Raw genomic sequence first — 12,282 nt, 5'->3', positions numbered from 1 at the left:
CTCCCACCCTCAGGGCTCTGCCTGGCCAGCTCCTACCAACAGTTTAGGGCACAGGCGGGTGGCAGGCCCCACGTAGCCCTGCCCCAGCAGCACCAGTGCCCGGCCTCAGAATAGCCCCAAGACTCCTCTCTTTCCCCATCTGGCCTAGCTGGCATCCATGGCTGCCTGCTTTACTGCTTCTCCTGGCCTGAAGGGTTGAGGTGAGGGGCTGATTTTCTGGGTAGAAGTTCATGGAAAGTTAAAAAAGTGAAAGATTCCCAGCCCCTGCCTGTAATCTCAACATGGTCATCTGCTGAAGAGCACTGCTCCCTGCTGGACACACCGGGTACACCCACCTGTTCCATCCTGCGTCAGGAGCTGTGCAGATAACAATCAAGGAAAAGCATTACCTGAGCCCCAGAGGCTTAACACCACTCCACAAAACTAGTCTCCAACAACACAAGCAGTGTCAGAGGCAGTTGATGGTTCCACATCTTAATCAAGATTCTCTCCTTGAAGACCCACCTCAGAACAAGGGACTCACACAGACTGAAAGTGAAGGGATGGAAAAATATCTATCAGGCAAATGGAAATGAAAAAAAAAGGTGGGGTAGCAATACTTATATCTGACAAAATAGACCTCAAAGTGAAAACCATAACAAGAGACAAGAAAGGCCACTTCATAATTCTAAAGGGATCAATACACCAAGAGGTTATAACTTTGGTAAACATTTATGCACCCAATGCAGGAGCACCCAAATACATAAAACAACTTCTGGAAGATATCAGGGTAGAGATTGACAGCAACACAATCATAGTAGGAGACTTTAATACCCCATTAACATCACTGAATAAATCCTCCAGACAAAAAATTAGCAAAGAAACATCAATCCTAAACGACTCACTGGATCAGATGGACTTAAGTGACATCTTTAGAACATTCCACCCCAAAACTACAGAATATACATTCTTCTCAAGCGCACACAGGTCATTTTCAAAGATAGACCACATATTGGGACACAGGCAAAGTCTCCAAATTCAAGAGGATTGAAATCATATCAAGCATCTTCTCGAATCACAATGGCATAAAATTAGAAATCAACTACAGTAAAAACAATCACAAAAATTCAAACACTTAGAGGCTGAATAGCATACAATTAAACAATGAGCAGGTTACCAAATAGATCAAAGAAGAAATAAAATAAAATAAAAACATCCTGGAAACAAATGACAATGAAAACACAACAATCCAAAATCTTTGGAACACAGTGAAAGCAATCCTGAGAGGGAAGTTCATAGCATTACAAGCCTACCTCAAAAAAAAAAAACAAGAAAAACTGCCAAAACCGGTTTGGCTCAGTGGATAGAGCGTCGGCCTGCGGACTCAAGGGTCCCAGGTTCGATTCCGGTCAAGGGCATGTACCTTGGTTGAGGGCACATCCCCAGTAGGGGGTGTGCAAGAGGCGGCTGATCGATGTTTCTCTCTAATCGATGTTTCTAACTCTCTATCCCTCTCTCTTCCTCTCTGTAAAAAATCAATAAAATATATTTTTAAAAAAAAGAAAGAAAAACTGGTAATAAACCATCTAACTCTGCAACTTGAAGAATTAGAAAGAGAGCAACAAGAAAAGCTCAGTGTGAGCAGAAGGGAGGAAATAATAAAGATCAGAGCAGAAATAAATGACATAGAGACCAAAAAAAAACAACCAAAAAACAAAAAACAAAACAAAAGATCAATGAAACCAAGAGCTGGCTCTTTGAAAGGATAAACAAGATTGATGAACTCACCAAGAAGCAAAGAGAGAGGACCCAAATAAACAAAATCAGAAACGAAAGAGATGAAATAACAACAGACCCCACAAAAATACGAAGAATTGTAAAAAAGATACCATGAGCAACTCTACTCCAACAAACTCGTCAACCTAGAAGAAATAGACATAATCCTAGAAAAATACGACCTTCCAAAACTCAACCAGGAGGAATCAAAAAATCTGAATAGGCTAATAACTATGGAGGAAATTAAAGCAGTCATCAAAAAACTTCCAACAAACAAAAGCCTAGGACCAGACGGCTTCACAGGGGAGTTTTATCAAACATTCAAAGAAGAAAAAAAAAAACACCTACCTTCCTCAGACTATTCCAAAAAATTTAAGAGGAAGGAGCACTTCCAAGCTCTTTCTACGAAGCCAGCATTACCCTAATCCCAAAACCAGATAAAGATAATACAATGAAAGAGAATTACAGGCCAATATCCCTCATGAACATAGACCAAAATCCTCAACAAAATTCTAGCAAACTGAATTCAGCAGTACATTAGAAAGATCATACACCATGACCAAGTGGGATTTATTCTGGGGATGCAAGGATGGTACAATATCCACAAATCAATAAATGTGATACACCATATAAACAAACTTAGAGATACAAACCATATAATCATATCCATTGATGCAGAAAAAGCATTTGACAAAATTCAACACCCTTTCTTGATAAAAGCTCTCAGTAAGGTAGAAATAGAAGGATCATACCTCAACATAATAAAAGCCATATATGATAAACCCAAAGCCAACATCATACTCAATGGACAAAAACTAAAACCATTTTACCTAAGAGCAGGAACAAGACAGGGATGCCCACTCTCACCACTCCTGTTGGACATAGTACTGGAAGTATTAGCCATTGTGATCAGACAAGAAGAAGAAATAAAAGGCATCCAAATTGGAAAAGAAGTAAAACTGTCCTTATTCGCAGATGACATGATATTGTACATAGAAAACCCCAAAAACTCCATCAAAAAACTACTAGACTTAATAAATGAATTCGGCAATGTAGCAGGGTACAAAATTAAAACCCAGAAGTCTATGGCTTTTCTATATACCAATAATGAATTCACAGAAAGAGAAATTTAAAAAGCAATCCCAGCCCTAACCAGTTTGGCTCAGTGGATAGAGTGTCGGCCTGCAGACTGAAGGGTCCCGGGTTCAATTCCAGTCAAGGGCATGTGCCTTGGTTGCGGGCACATCCTCAGTAGGGGGTGTGCAGGAGGCAGTTGATCAATGTTTCTCTCTCATCTATGTTTCTAGCTCTCTATCCCTCTCCCTTCCTCTCTGTAAAAAATCAATAATATATATATATATATATTTAAAAAAGCAATCCCATTTACCATTACAACAAAAAAATTAAGATACCTAGGAATAAACTTAACTTAACCAAGGAGACAAAGGACCTGTACTCAGAAAATTTCAGGATGCTAAAAAAAGAAATAGAGGAAGACATGAACAAATGGAAGAATATACCATGTTCATGGATTGGTAGACTCAACATCATTAAAATGTCCATACTACCCAAAGCAATCTATAAATTCAATGCAATCCCCATAAAAATACCAATGGCATACTTCAAAGACCTAGAACAAATTCTCCAAAAATTCATCTGGAATAAAAAAAGACCTCGAATAGCTGCAGCAATCTTGAGAAAGAAGAACAATGTTGGAGGGATCACAATACCAGATATCAAGCTATACTACAAAGCCACTGTTCTCAAAACTGCCTGATACTGGCACAGGAACAGAACAGAGAACCCAGAAATCGACACAAGCCATGATGCTCAATTAATATTTGACAAAGGAGGCAAGAGCATACAATGGAGACAAGACAGTCTCTTCTATAAATAGTGTTGGGAAAACTGGAGAGATACTTGCAAAAAAAATGAAACTAGACCACCAACTTACACCATACACAAAAATAAACTCAAAATGGATAAATGACTTAAACGTAAAATGGGAAACCATAAAAATCTTAGAAGCCATAGGCAGCAAAATAGCAGGCATTTGTTGCAGCAATATCTTTACCGATACAGCTCCTAGGGCAATGGAAACTAAAGAGAAAATAAACAAATGGGACTACACCAAAATAAAAAGTTTTTTCACAGCAAAAGAAAGCATCAACAACAACAACAAAAAACAAGAAAGCCCACTGCATGGGAGAACATATTTGCTAATGTTATCTCCGATAAGGGTTTAATCTCCAACATTTACAGGGAACTCATACAACTTAACCAAAGGAAGATAAACAATCCAATCAAAAAATGGGCAAAGGATCTAAATAGACACTTTTCGAAAGAGGACATTCAGAAAACCAAGAGACATATGAAAACATGCTCAAAGTCACTAATCATCTGAGGGATGCAAATCAAAACAACCACCTCACACCTGTCAGAATAGCTATCACCAACAAATCAACAAACGACAAGTGCTGGCGAGGATGCAGAGAAAAAGGAAGCCTCGTGCACTGCTGGTGGGAATGCAGACTGGTGCAGCCACTGTGGAGAACAGTATGGAGTTTCCTCAAAAAACTAAAAATGGAACTCCCATTTGACCCAATAATACCACTTCTAGGAATATATCCCAAGAAACCAGAAACACCAATCAGAAAGGATATATGCACCCCTATGTTCACTGCAGCACAATTTACAATAGCTAAGATTTGGAAACAGCCTAAATGTCCATCAGCAGATGAGTGGATTAGAAAACTATGGTACATCTACACAATGGAATACTACGCTGCTGTAAAAAAGAAGGAATTCTTACCATTTGCAACAACAGCATGAATGGAACTGGAGAGCATTATGCTAAGTGAAATAAGCCAGGCAGAGAAAGATAAATACCACATGATCTCACTCATTTATGGAATATAAAGAACATTATTAACTGTTGAACAAAAATAGATAGAGGCAAAGAAGCATCGAACAGACTATCAAACTACAGGGGGAAGGCTGGGGAGGCTTGGGGTGGGGGTAAGAGATCAACTGAAGGACTTGTATACATGCATATAAGCACAACCAACACTGGGGAGGGGGGGCAGGGTGTGAGGGCAAGTACCAGGGTGTAGGGAAGGCCAGGGGGAGGTCAATGGGGGGGGGGGAAAGGAGACATATGTACAGTAGGTCCTTGGGTTACATGGGAGATCCGTTCCTACGGCGTGATGTAACGCGATTTTCGCAGTAAGTCAGAACCCACCTACATAAGCACCTACGTCACTCACATGGAGCACATACACAGCAGTAATGAAGTGAAACAGTAAAATAATTTAAAAGAAAGATAACAATTCCTGACCTTTACTTGTGGTAAATAAATAATAAAAAACATAAAGCACATGTGTACATACGTCGAAATGATGGAACTTTTTTTTTTTTTATAAATAAATGGGAGGTGGCGACCTAACCACAAAACAACGTACATCGAGTCTGATGTAACCCGAGGACTGCCTATACTATGTGTAATACCTTAAACAATAAATTAAAAAAAAAAAAAGATTCTCTCCTTGACCAAACTGTAGTGAGCTACTTTTTTGACTTGGCCTGCCTTTGAGCCTTGTCCTCAAGAGCAACAATCCTGCTAATAAGTGGTTTCTCCAGAAGCCCCCACCCTCAATATCTGACCATCCTGGATCTCATCAGGCTTCTCATCCAGATGATGTCTGATCACCCTGCCTGCCTTCAGCAAGAATCCTGTTGGGACAGGTTAGCCAGAATGTTTCCTTTGAGCAATTTTTCCATTCACTGACCCCCACACTGACACTTGGCTATAAATCCCCACTTTTCCTTGTTGTATTCAGAATTAAGCCCAGTTCTATACTGAGGCCTCTCTTCCCTTATTGCAATAACTTTTCTGAATAAAATGTTCTTACCATTTTAATACATTAAGTGAGTTTTAACAGGGAGCAAAATCACATGGGGTGAGGCTGGCCAGGAAGGTGTCTACGTGCATTTTTTGTGCGGAATTTGGGAAGACAGAGAGGGCAGCAGCCTGGCAGGGAATGGCCAGAGCAAAGGCCTTCAGAATGGAGTGTGAGGCGGTGGAGATCAATGAAGGCACTTTGATACCCGATGAGGAAATGGGTTATTACCTGCTGGCTTTCACACTGTTTAAAGCCTAGAATTTTTCCCACAGAAGAATCTACCCCAGAACTCCAATATATTAAACTGACTAAAGTTGAGGTGGTCGGCAAACTGTGGCTCACGAGCCACATGCGGCTCTTCGGCCCCTTGAGTGTGGCTCTTCCACAAAATACCACGGCCTGGGCGAGTCTATTTTGAAGAAGTGGCGTTAGAAGAAGTTTAAGTTTAAAAAATTTGGCTCTCAAAAGAAACTTCAATCGTTGTACTGTTGATATTTGGCTCTGCTGACTAAAGAGTTTGCTGACCATTGGTCTGGCCAATGGCTGGGGATTAAACCCCTCACACTGAACACAATGCAGTTGCCCCTGGGCATTGCTGAACACTTGAGGAGCAACATTTAAACCAGAGCTGTGAAGAACGCACTTGGACCGGTAGGACAGCCGTGGTGTCTAAGGAGGGAGAACAGAACCACAGTGCACAGGACAGAGTGAGAGCAGGGCAGGGAGCCCACAGCAGGAGGGGACACAGAGAATTGGCTGCATTTCTCCAGCTAGCCCTCCTCCCACACCAGGACCTTAGGGAATCTCAGGGTCAACATACGGAAACTCAATGCCTCCATCTATCAGTGTTCCTTTCCCAGGCTTCCCTTAAGCTCTGTCCAAACTATCTAATCCAGCTCCTGGTTATACTGGCAAACTCGGTCTCTGTGTCCTGCGTTCCCCTCATACCAATGTACACATGCTGCCACAAACTCCGTCATTCAGAAAAAGAAAACGCTGTGCACTGCACAAACGTGGGCTGGCCCAGGACCAGCAATTCTCTAATGTCAGAGGTCACCACGCTTGTCTAGTAAGGATACTCACGCCAGGAATGTCCAAAAGCTTCGACACCAGAAGAGGTAACTTCAGGGCTGCAACACTCCCAGTAACACCCACAAGAACACGGAACTGTCTCTCTACCAAGGGTGCAGCAGCTGGACACGAGGCCCTTGGTTCCATGGGGGATCTGGTGGCTTCGAGTCCTGGGAGCCTGCCAGAACTGGGCTCCATAAAGCTGTCAGGATTTGGGATCTAAAAGCAGAACAAGGGGTGCCCACTTCATTCATACACTCAACCAGCATGTACTGAGCACCCTGTTAGACCCCCCGCGGCTGGGGTTCCCGGGGGATCAGCAGCCCCAGCTTCTGGGAGCACACGGTTTGACAGGGAGGCCAGACACCCTCAGCACACAGAGGTCAGTTACAGCGCGATGTGCCGGCACTGTGAGCAAGGCCGGTACCGGGAACTATGGCTGCCAGTAGTGACTATCTGAGGAAAAGTTAGCACTCAAGTTGAGTCCTAAAAGTCAAGTAAGTTTTCCAGAGAGAGAAGGAAATAACCTTGCAAGTTATTGAGAGTGGAGCAATCTTACAAAGATGAAGAGGCCTAAAGAAAGGTGACAGGCTTGGTGAACAGGGAGTAGCTTAGTAGTGAAGCTAAAGTGTAATGGGGGCGGGGAGGTAAGGCTGTAAAGTCAGGTCAAGGGCAGTATCAAGGGTGGTGAGGTCAAGGGTGAGTTTCCATTTTAGAAAGATGGTGCTGGTGTGGTGAGACTGGAGGGGCAGGGTAAGGAGCTACTGTAGTGGGCCAGGCTGACTGACGGAGGGAGTGGCAGAATGCCTGTGAGGTGGAACCTTCAGCAACAAGGGGGCTAGAGGGCTGCAGGGAGCTAAGAGATTTGCCTCTGTCCCTGTCCATGTAGGTCAGACTGGGCACCACTCTACAAATCCAAGCCCAGGAAGAGACAAGCATAAAGGGATGTATTGGTTTATTCCTTATCCCTCAGATGTTGCTGGACGTGAATGCCCATGATAACATGGACATACTAAAACCTGTACTCTGAAGACTGGGACGGCAAGACCTATTCCATCAGCAACAATCTCTAAGGACCAATTACATCTAGCGCTGGGCAAAGGAACTGTGGAAGACAGATGCTGTCTTCAGGGAATCTGTAGATGAGTTTAGAAGAGAGGAATTGCATCTGACATCATTTAAGATGGGTCCTTCTCTGGGATGCACTTTTCTGATAACCATTGATTCAATTTGTTCATCAGTTTCCTTGCCCCTCCCTCTCCACTTCCCCACCACTACCACTGCCACCAGCAAGTACCCTGAATGTGTGCCCAGGTATAATCACCAACCACCAGCCTCCTGGTAGGTCCTAACCATCTGCTGAACAAATAATAAACTGCACCCTCTGAAACAGAGAACAGAAACTTGGCCAGTGAATCAGGAGGCCTGGGCCCTGTCCATAATTGTGCTCATGGCCTGGTGTGTAATCTTGGCCAGGGTACTTCCCTCCCTGGACCTGTCTCTTCACCTGAAGATGCAGAGATAGGACCAGGTGATCTTTGAAGCTTCTTCCAGCAGAAACATTTGAGTCAATGCAGGAAAGACAGTGGTGATGGCTCTCTGTACTAGAGGGTCCTCAAATTGGGCAGAATCAGCAGGGGAAGAGACACTAAAGTAGACTCTGAAGAGGAAGTGCCTGTAAGTTGCCCAATGGCTACCTCTGTGACTGCACCCACAGGGGCCTCCTCTTCACATCACAGGCCCCTTGGCTCACTAGGGCCTCTTGCCCAGTATTTGCTTTCAAGAGTCTGGCACACAGCCTCATGAGCTAAGGACCACATTTAGGTTCATTATCCCACTCCTACCTGTAAGGGCCTCCCAGCGGCCCAGACCCTCCTCAGCAGGGGTTAAACACAGGCCAGTTCCCTTCAGTAAGACTCCCCTGAAGTGCCATTTGCCAATGATCTCAATCTTTGCTCTACACCAGGACCTCAGTCAAAGCCCTTCTTGCTCAGAGCAAAACTGAGTCTACTCCAGGGCCTGGAGAGCCCTGTTAGCAACTGGCAAGGTCTAGAGGGCCTACTGTCCAGCTTTTCCCCAGAACTAATCAACAGGCTGATCAGCACCCATAGTAGGTGATGGAAGCACACGTCTGACTCTCCAGGGAACCCTACCTACCAGATCTCAGATCCTGATCCTGTCCCACTCTAGCCAACTGGTGCTAGGACAGAAAGATTCCTGCAAAACCAGGTGGATTTTTATCTCTGCAGCCCCTGAACCTCAACCACATCAAGTTGATATCATCCCTAAGGAACAGGTTACTGAAAGCAATCAGTGAAACTGAGGGCAATCACCATGCTGGTGATTTCTACTATGCCCCGTAGTAGGTGCGACAGCCCAAGATTTACTACTAGGCCTCCTGAGAAATCTTTGCTAAGGACCCAAAGTTATATACCTTTCTAGAAAAGGTGGGGGTCAGGGAGAATTATATTTGAGGAATAGAAAGTGGATAATTTAACCAACATTTATTTGAAAGCAAGGTCAAATCAATTCAATCTGATAATCCCATGGAGGATGACAACTGGCAGGAGTTTTTTGTTTATACTCACAAAAGATCAAATCACAAACTAGTAAGCCTGTTACTCTGTCCAGTTCCTGTTAGAACCACCTATATGCATAGCCAAGGTAGCTGTAGACAGCACCTCATTTCCCTGGGCTCTGAGTACTCATAAGGAACTCTTGCGCAGCAGAAAGAGTTGGCAGGCAGAGGTCACAGGGCTGAAGGCTGTGATTACTGAACCTCAAGCTCCCAGGGCACAAGCCATGCAGGTAAGCCACAGAAAGAAAAATGGCAACTCCTCTGTCCTTTAGAGCAAAGAGCCTCAGTGTGTTGCAGGGTCATGGTGTATAAATCTCCTATGATGAGTTTCATTATGGCAGAGGTAAGTAAAGGTTTCAGGGAGCTGCCAGTCACAATAAGGGCAGGTGAGGAGCCAGAGAAAAACCAGGGCTAAGAAAGGGCCAGACAGGGGATGAGCCCAGCCCAAGACAGGCATGATGAGGTGCTGGGGCCTAGGACCAAAGCAGAATGTAACGCAGGGTGGATGGCAGAGATCCAGCATACATGAAGTGCTTGAATCCTTTAGCCTAATGTCCAAGCCCCTCACTATTGGCTCCAGGCTTTTGCTCTAGCCCCATCTCCCACCAGTGAACATACTCTACTCTGCCTCAGTAATAATAAACCACTTGTGGCTCCCTAGAGTGTCACCTTGTCCCCAAACCCAAATTCATTAAAAGGAGTCTCATGGCCCGGCCGGCATGGCTCAGGGGTGGAGCATTGACCTATGAACCAGGAGGTCCAGTTTGATTCCTAGTCAGGGCACAGGTCTGGGTTTTGGGCTAGATCCCCAGTGTGGGGTGTGCAGGAGGCAGCCAATCAATGATTCGCTTTATCATTGATGTTTCTCTCTCTCTCCCTTCCTCTCTGAAATTAATAAAAATATATTTTTTAAAAAGGAGACTCATGGCCACAGGGGTGCTCTAAACCCCCTCCCCCGAGGAAAGGCAAGGAACTCTTCAGGGAGCACTCCAGACCTTGGCATTCTAAGACTATTCTCACAAACCGGAGGCCAGCACACTTGACTTGGCTGCACCTGTAATCTCGTTAGAAGAAGCTCCTCAACACTGTATGTTGAGGAGATAGATAATAGTCACATGCACAGGCTACTAGCAAGAGACTGAGTGCTGCCAACTCTCAGCCACAAGGAGAAACGTGGAAAACACCACCACTTTCCCAACATGGGAATCTCTCCTGCCCATGATCTGGCACGGGCCTCCAATACTTCAAAAAACAGCATGAAGTTTTTCTCTGACAAAATTGGGCCTCACTCTAATTTTTGAATGCCAGTCAGTACTTTTAGGTGGAACTATGAGATAACTGAAATACCTAGGGCTCTCTCCTTTTTCTATTTCACCAAAAGATGGCCTGGTAGCTCAGTGGGTGAGCATGGATTATGAACCAAGAGGTCATGGTTGGATTCCCCGTTAGGCCATATACCCTGGTTGGGGGCTGGATCCCCAGTGTGGGGCCTGCGGGAGGCAGCGGATCAATGAGTCTCTTTCATTATTGATGTCTCTATCTCTCTCTCCCTCTCCCTTCCTCTCTGAAATCAATAAAAAAATATTTTTTAAAAAAGATAGTAGTGTGTCCTTTTGGCAGTCCCTATTCCTTTTTGAAAGCAGGATCATGATTCCTTTTTTTTTTTTTTCTTTTCTTTAAGGCAAATGGTAAGTGTGGGGAACTGAGGGGGTCCCCATTTAAACTAGATTGAACAGCACTGGACTATCACCTAGCAGCGCAAAGAGGGGATGAGAACGCAGATACAAATTCCCCACTTCAGGCTCTAGCCAGAAAGAGGTCCTTACTGCTCGGCCCACGAGCACATAGAGGAAAATGAAGTCCCCGCAGGCTCCACAGTCCCTACATGCGGGTCCACAGTGCAAGCTGGGCTTCACAGATAGAGGAAAACGAGGTGGAGCGCGCGCGCGCGCACACACACACACACACACACACACACACTCACACACATACACACACACACATACACACACACGAGGTGGAACACACACACACACACACACACACACACACACACACAGAGAAAGTGAGGACACAGGCACAGCCGCAGAACCACTGTCGCAGCGAAGCTTTTCCGGCCTGACTTCCCTCCTGCGCCGCAAGAAAACCCAGTCTCCGACCCTTACCCCTCCGGATCCCCAGCTCCTTCTGACTCCTCACCCTCGCCAGGGGCGTCTCGGGTAAACCCCAAATATCGCACTATCTCTGTAGGTTTCGAGCTGATTCTAATTGGCACACAACCTCACGTAAGCATCTGGCAGCCTACGTGATCGCACAGCCTTCTGGGAGTTGTAGTCCATTTCTCTGCTTTGTGGTAGTTGTAGTCCACTCAAGGGAATGCAGTGGCCAAACCCTGGCTCATGGTTCTTGATTTTTCTGTTCTCACCTGGGCTTCGTCTAATTGCCCGGCCTCCTCACTCCACACCTCCATCCCACACATAGACACTGCTCATCGTGGGGCATTTAATTCTGAATACTTAGCGAGCCTCTTGTGTTTTAAGTGTAAGGGTTATAGAGATAAATCGGACGCATCCCTGCTCTTGAGACAAGCAGGAACACTGGACATTACAGAATAAGGTCCCCCATGAAGAAGCAGAGGGGCGTAAACACAGAGGCAGGTAAGCCCGCTCAGAGGAGTCACTCGGGGTGAATCTTGAAGGATGAGCAGGTGCATAGACTGCCAAAACAGCAGTCCATATGGTATGCACGGCATGGCAACAGGAAGGCATCTGGAGCAAACAGGTGAAGGCGACTTTGCCCAGGAGGCTGCTCAGTCAGCTGCCAGTCTCCATCATGAGAGCTGAGTGGGTCCCTCTGTGCTCTTCCCCTGCCCTTACCTGCAGGGACTATCTGGACCAAACTACCCCTCCCCCACTAATCCAGCCTTCCACTTCCTCCTGCGGACCACCCTACCTCCACACCCCACAGCCCACGGGT

The 12,282-nt window shown here is 45.2% G+C and overlaps 1 protein-coding gene across 6 annotated transcripts in view; it reads right to left on the bottom strand.

Moving 5' to 3' along the window:
- Window positions 1-12,235, bottom strand: part of PPCDC (phosphopantothenoylcysteine decarboxylase) — a 33,911-nt gene extending 21,676 nt beyond the window's left edge. The window contains exons 1-2 of one of the 6 annotated variants that reach the window (XM_079768081.1): window positions 11,472-12,235; window positions 6,741-6,947 (exon numbers count right to left, since the gene is read on the bottom strand). In XM_079768081.1, coding sequence (XP_079624207.1) covers window positions 6,741-6,926 — 186 coding nt within the window. In that variant the 5' untranslated portion in view covers window positions 6,927-6,947; window positions 11,472-12,235. The remainder of the gene's footprint in view (window positions 1-6,740; window positions 6,948-11,471) is intronic. The other 5 variants (XM_079768082.1, XM_079768079.1, XM_079768080.1 and 2 more) reach the window with 5 other exon arrangements.
- Window positions 12,236-12,282: the final 47 nt, after the last annotated feature.

This window comes from Cnephaeus nilssonii, assembly GCF_951640355.1.
Source record: "Cnephaeus nilssonii genome assembly, chromosome: 4".
NCBI lineage: Eukaryota > Metazoa > Chordata > Mammalia > Chiroptera > Vespertilionidae > Cnephaeus > Cnephaeus nilssonii.
Note: the sequence above shows the minus strand (reverse complement) of the source record. Positions and strands in the feature narration are given on the sequence as shown.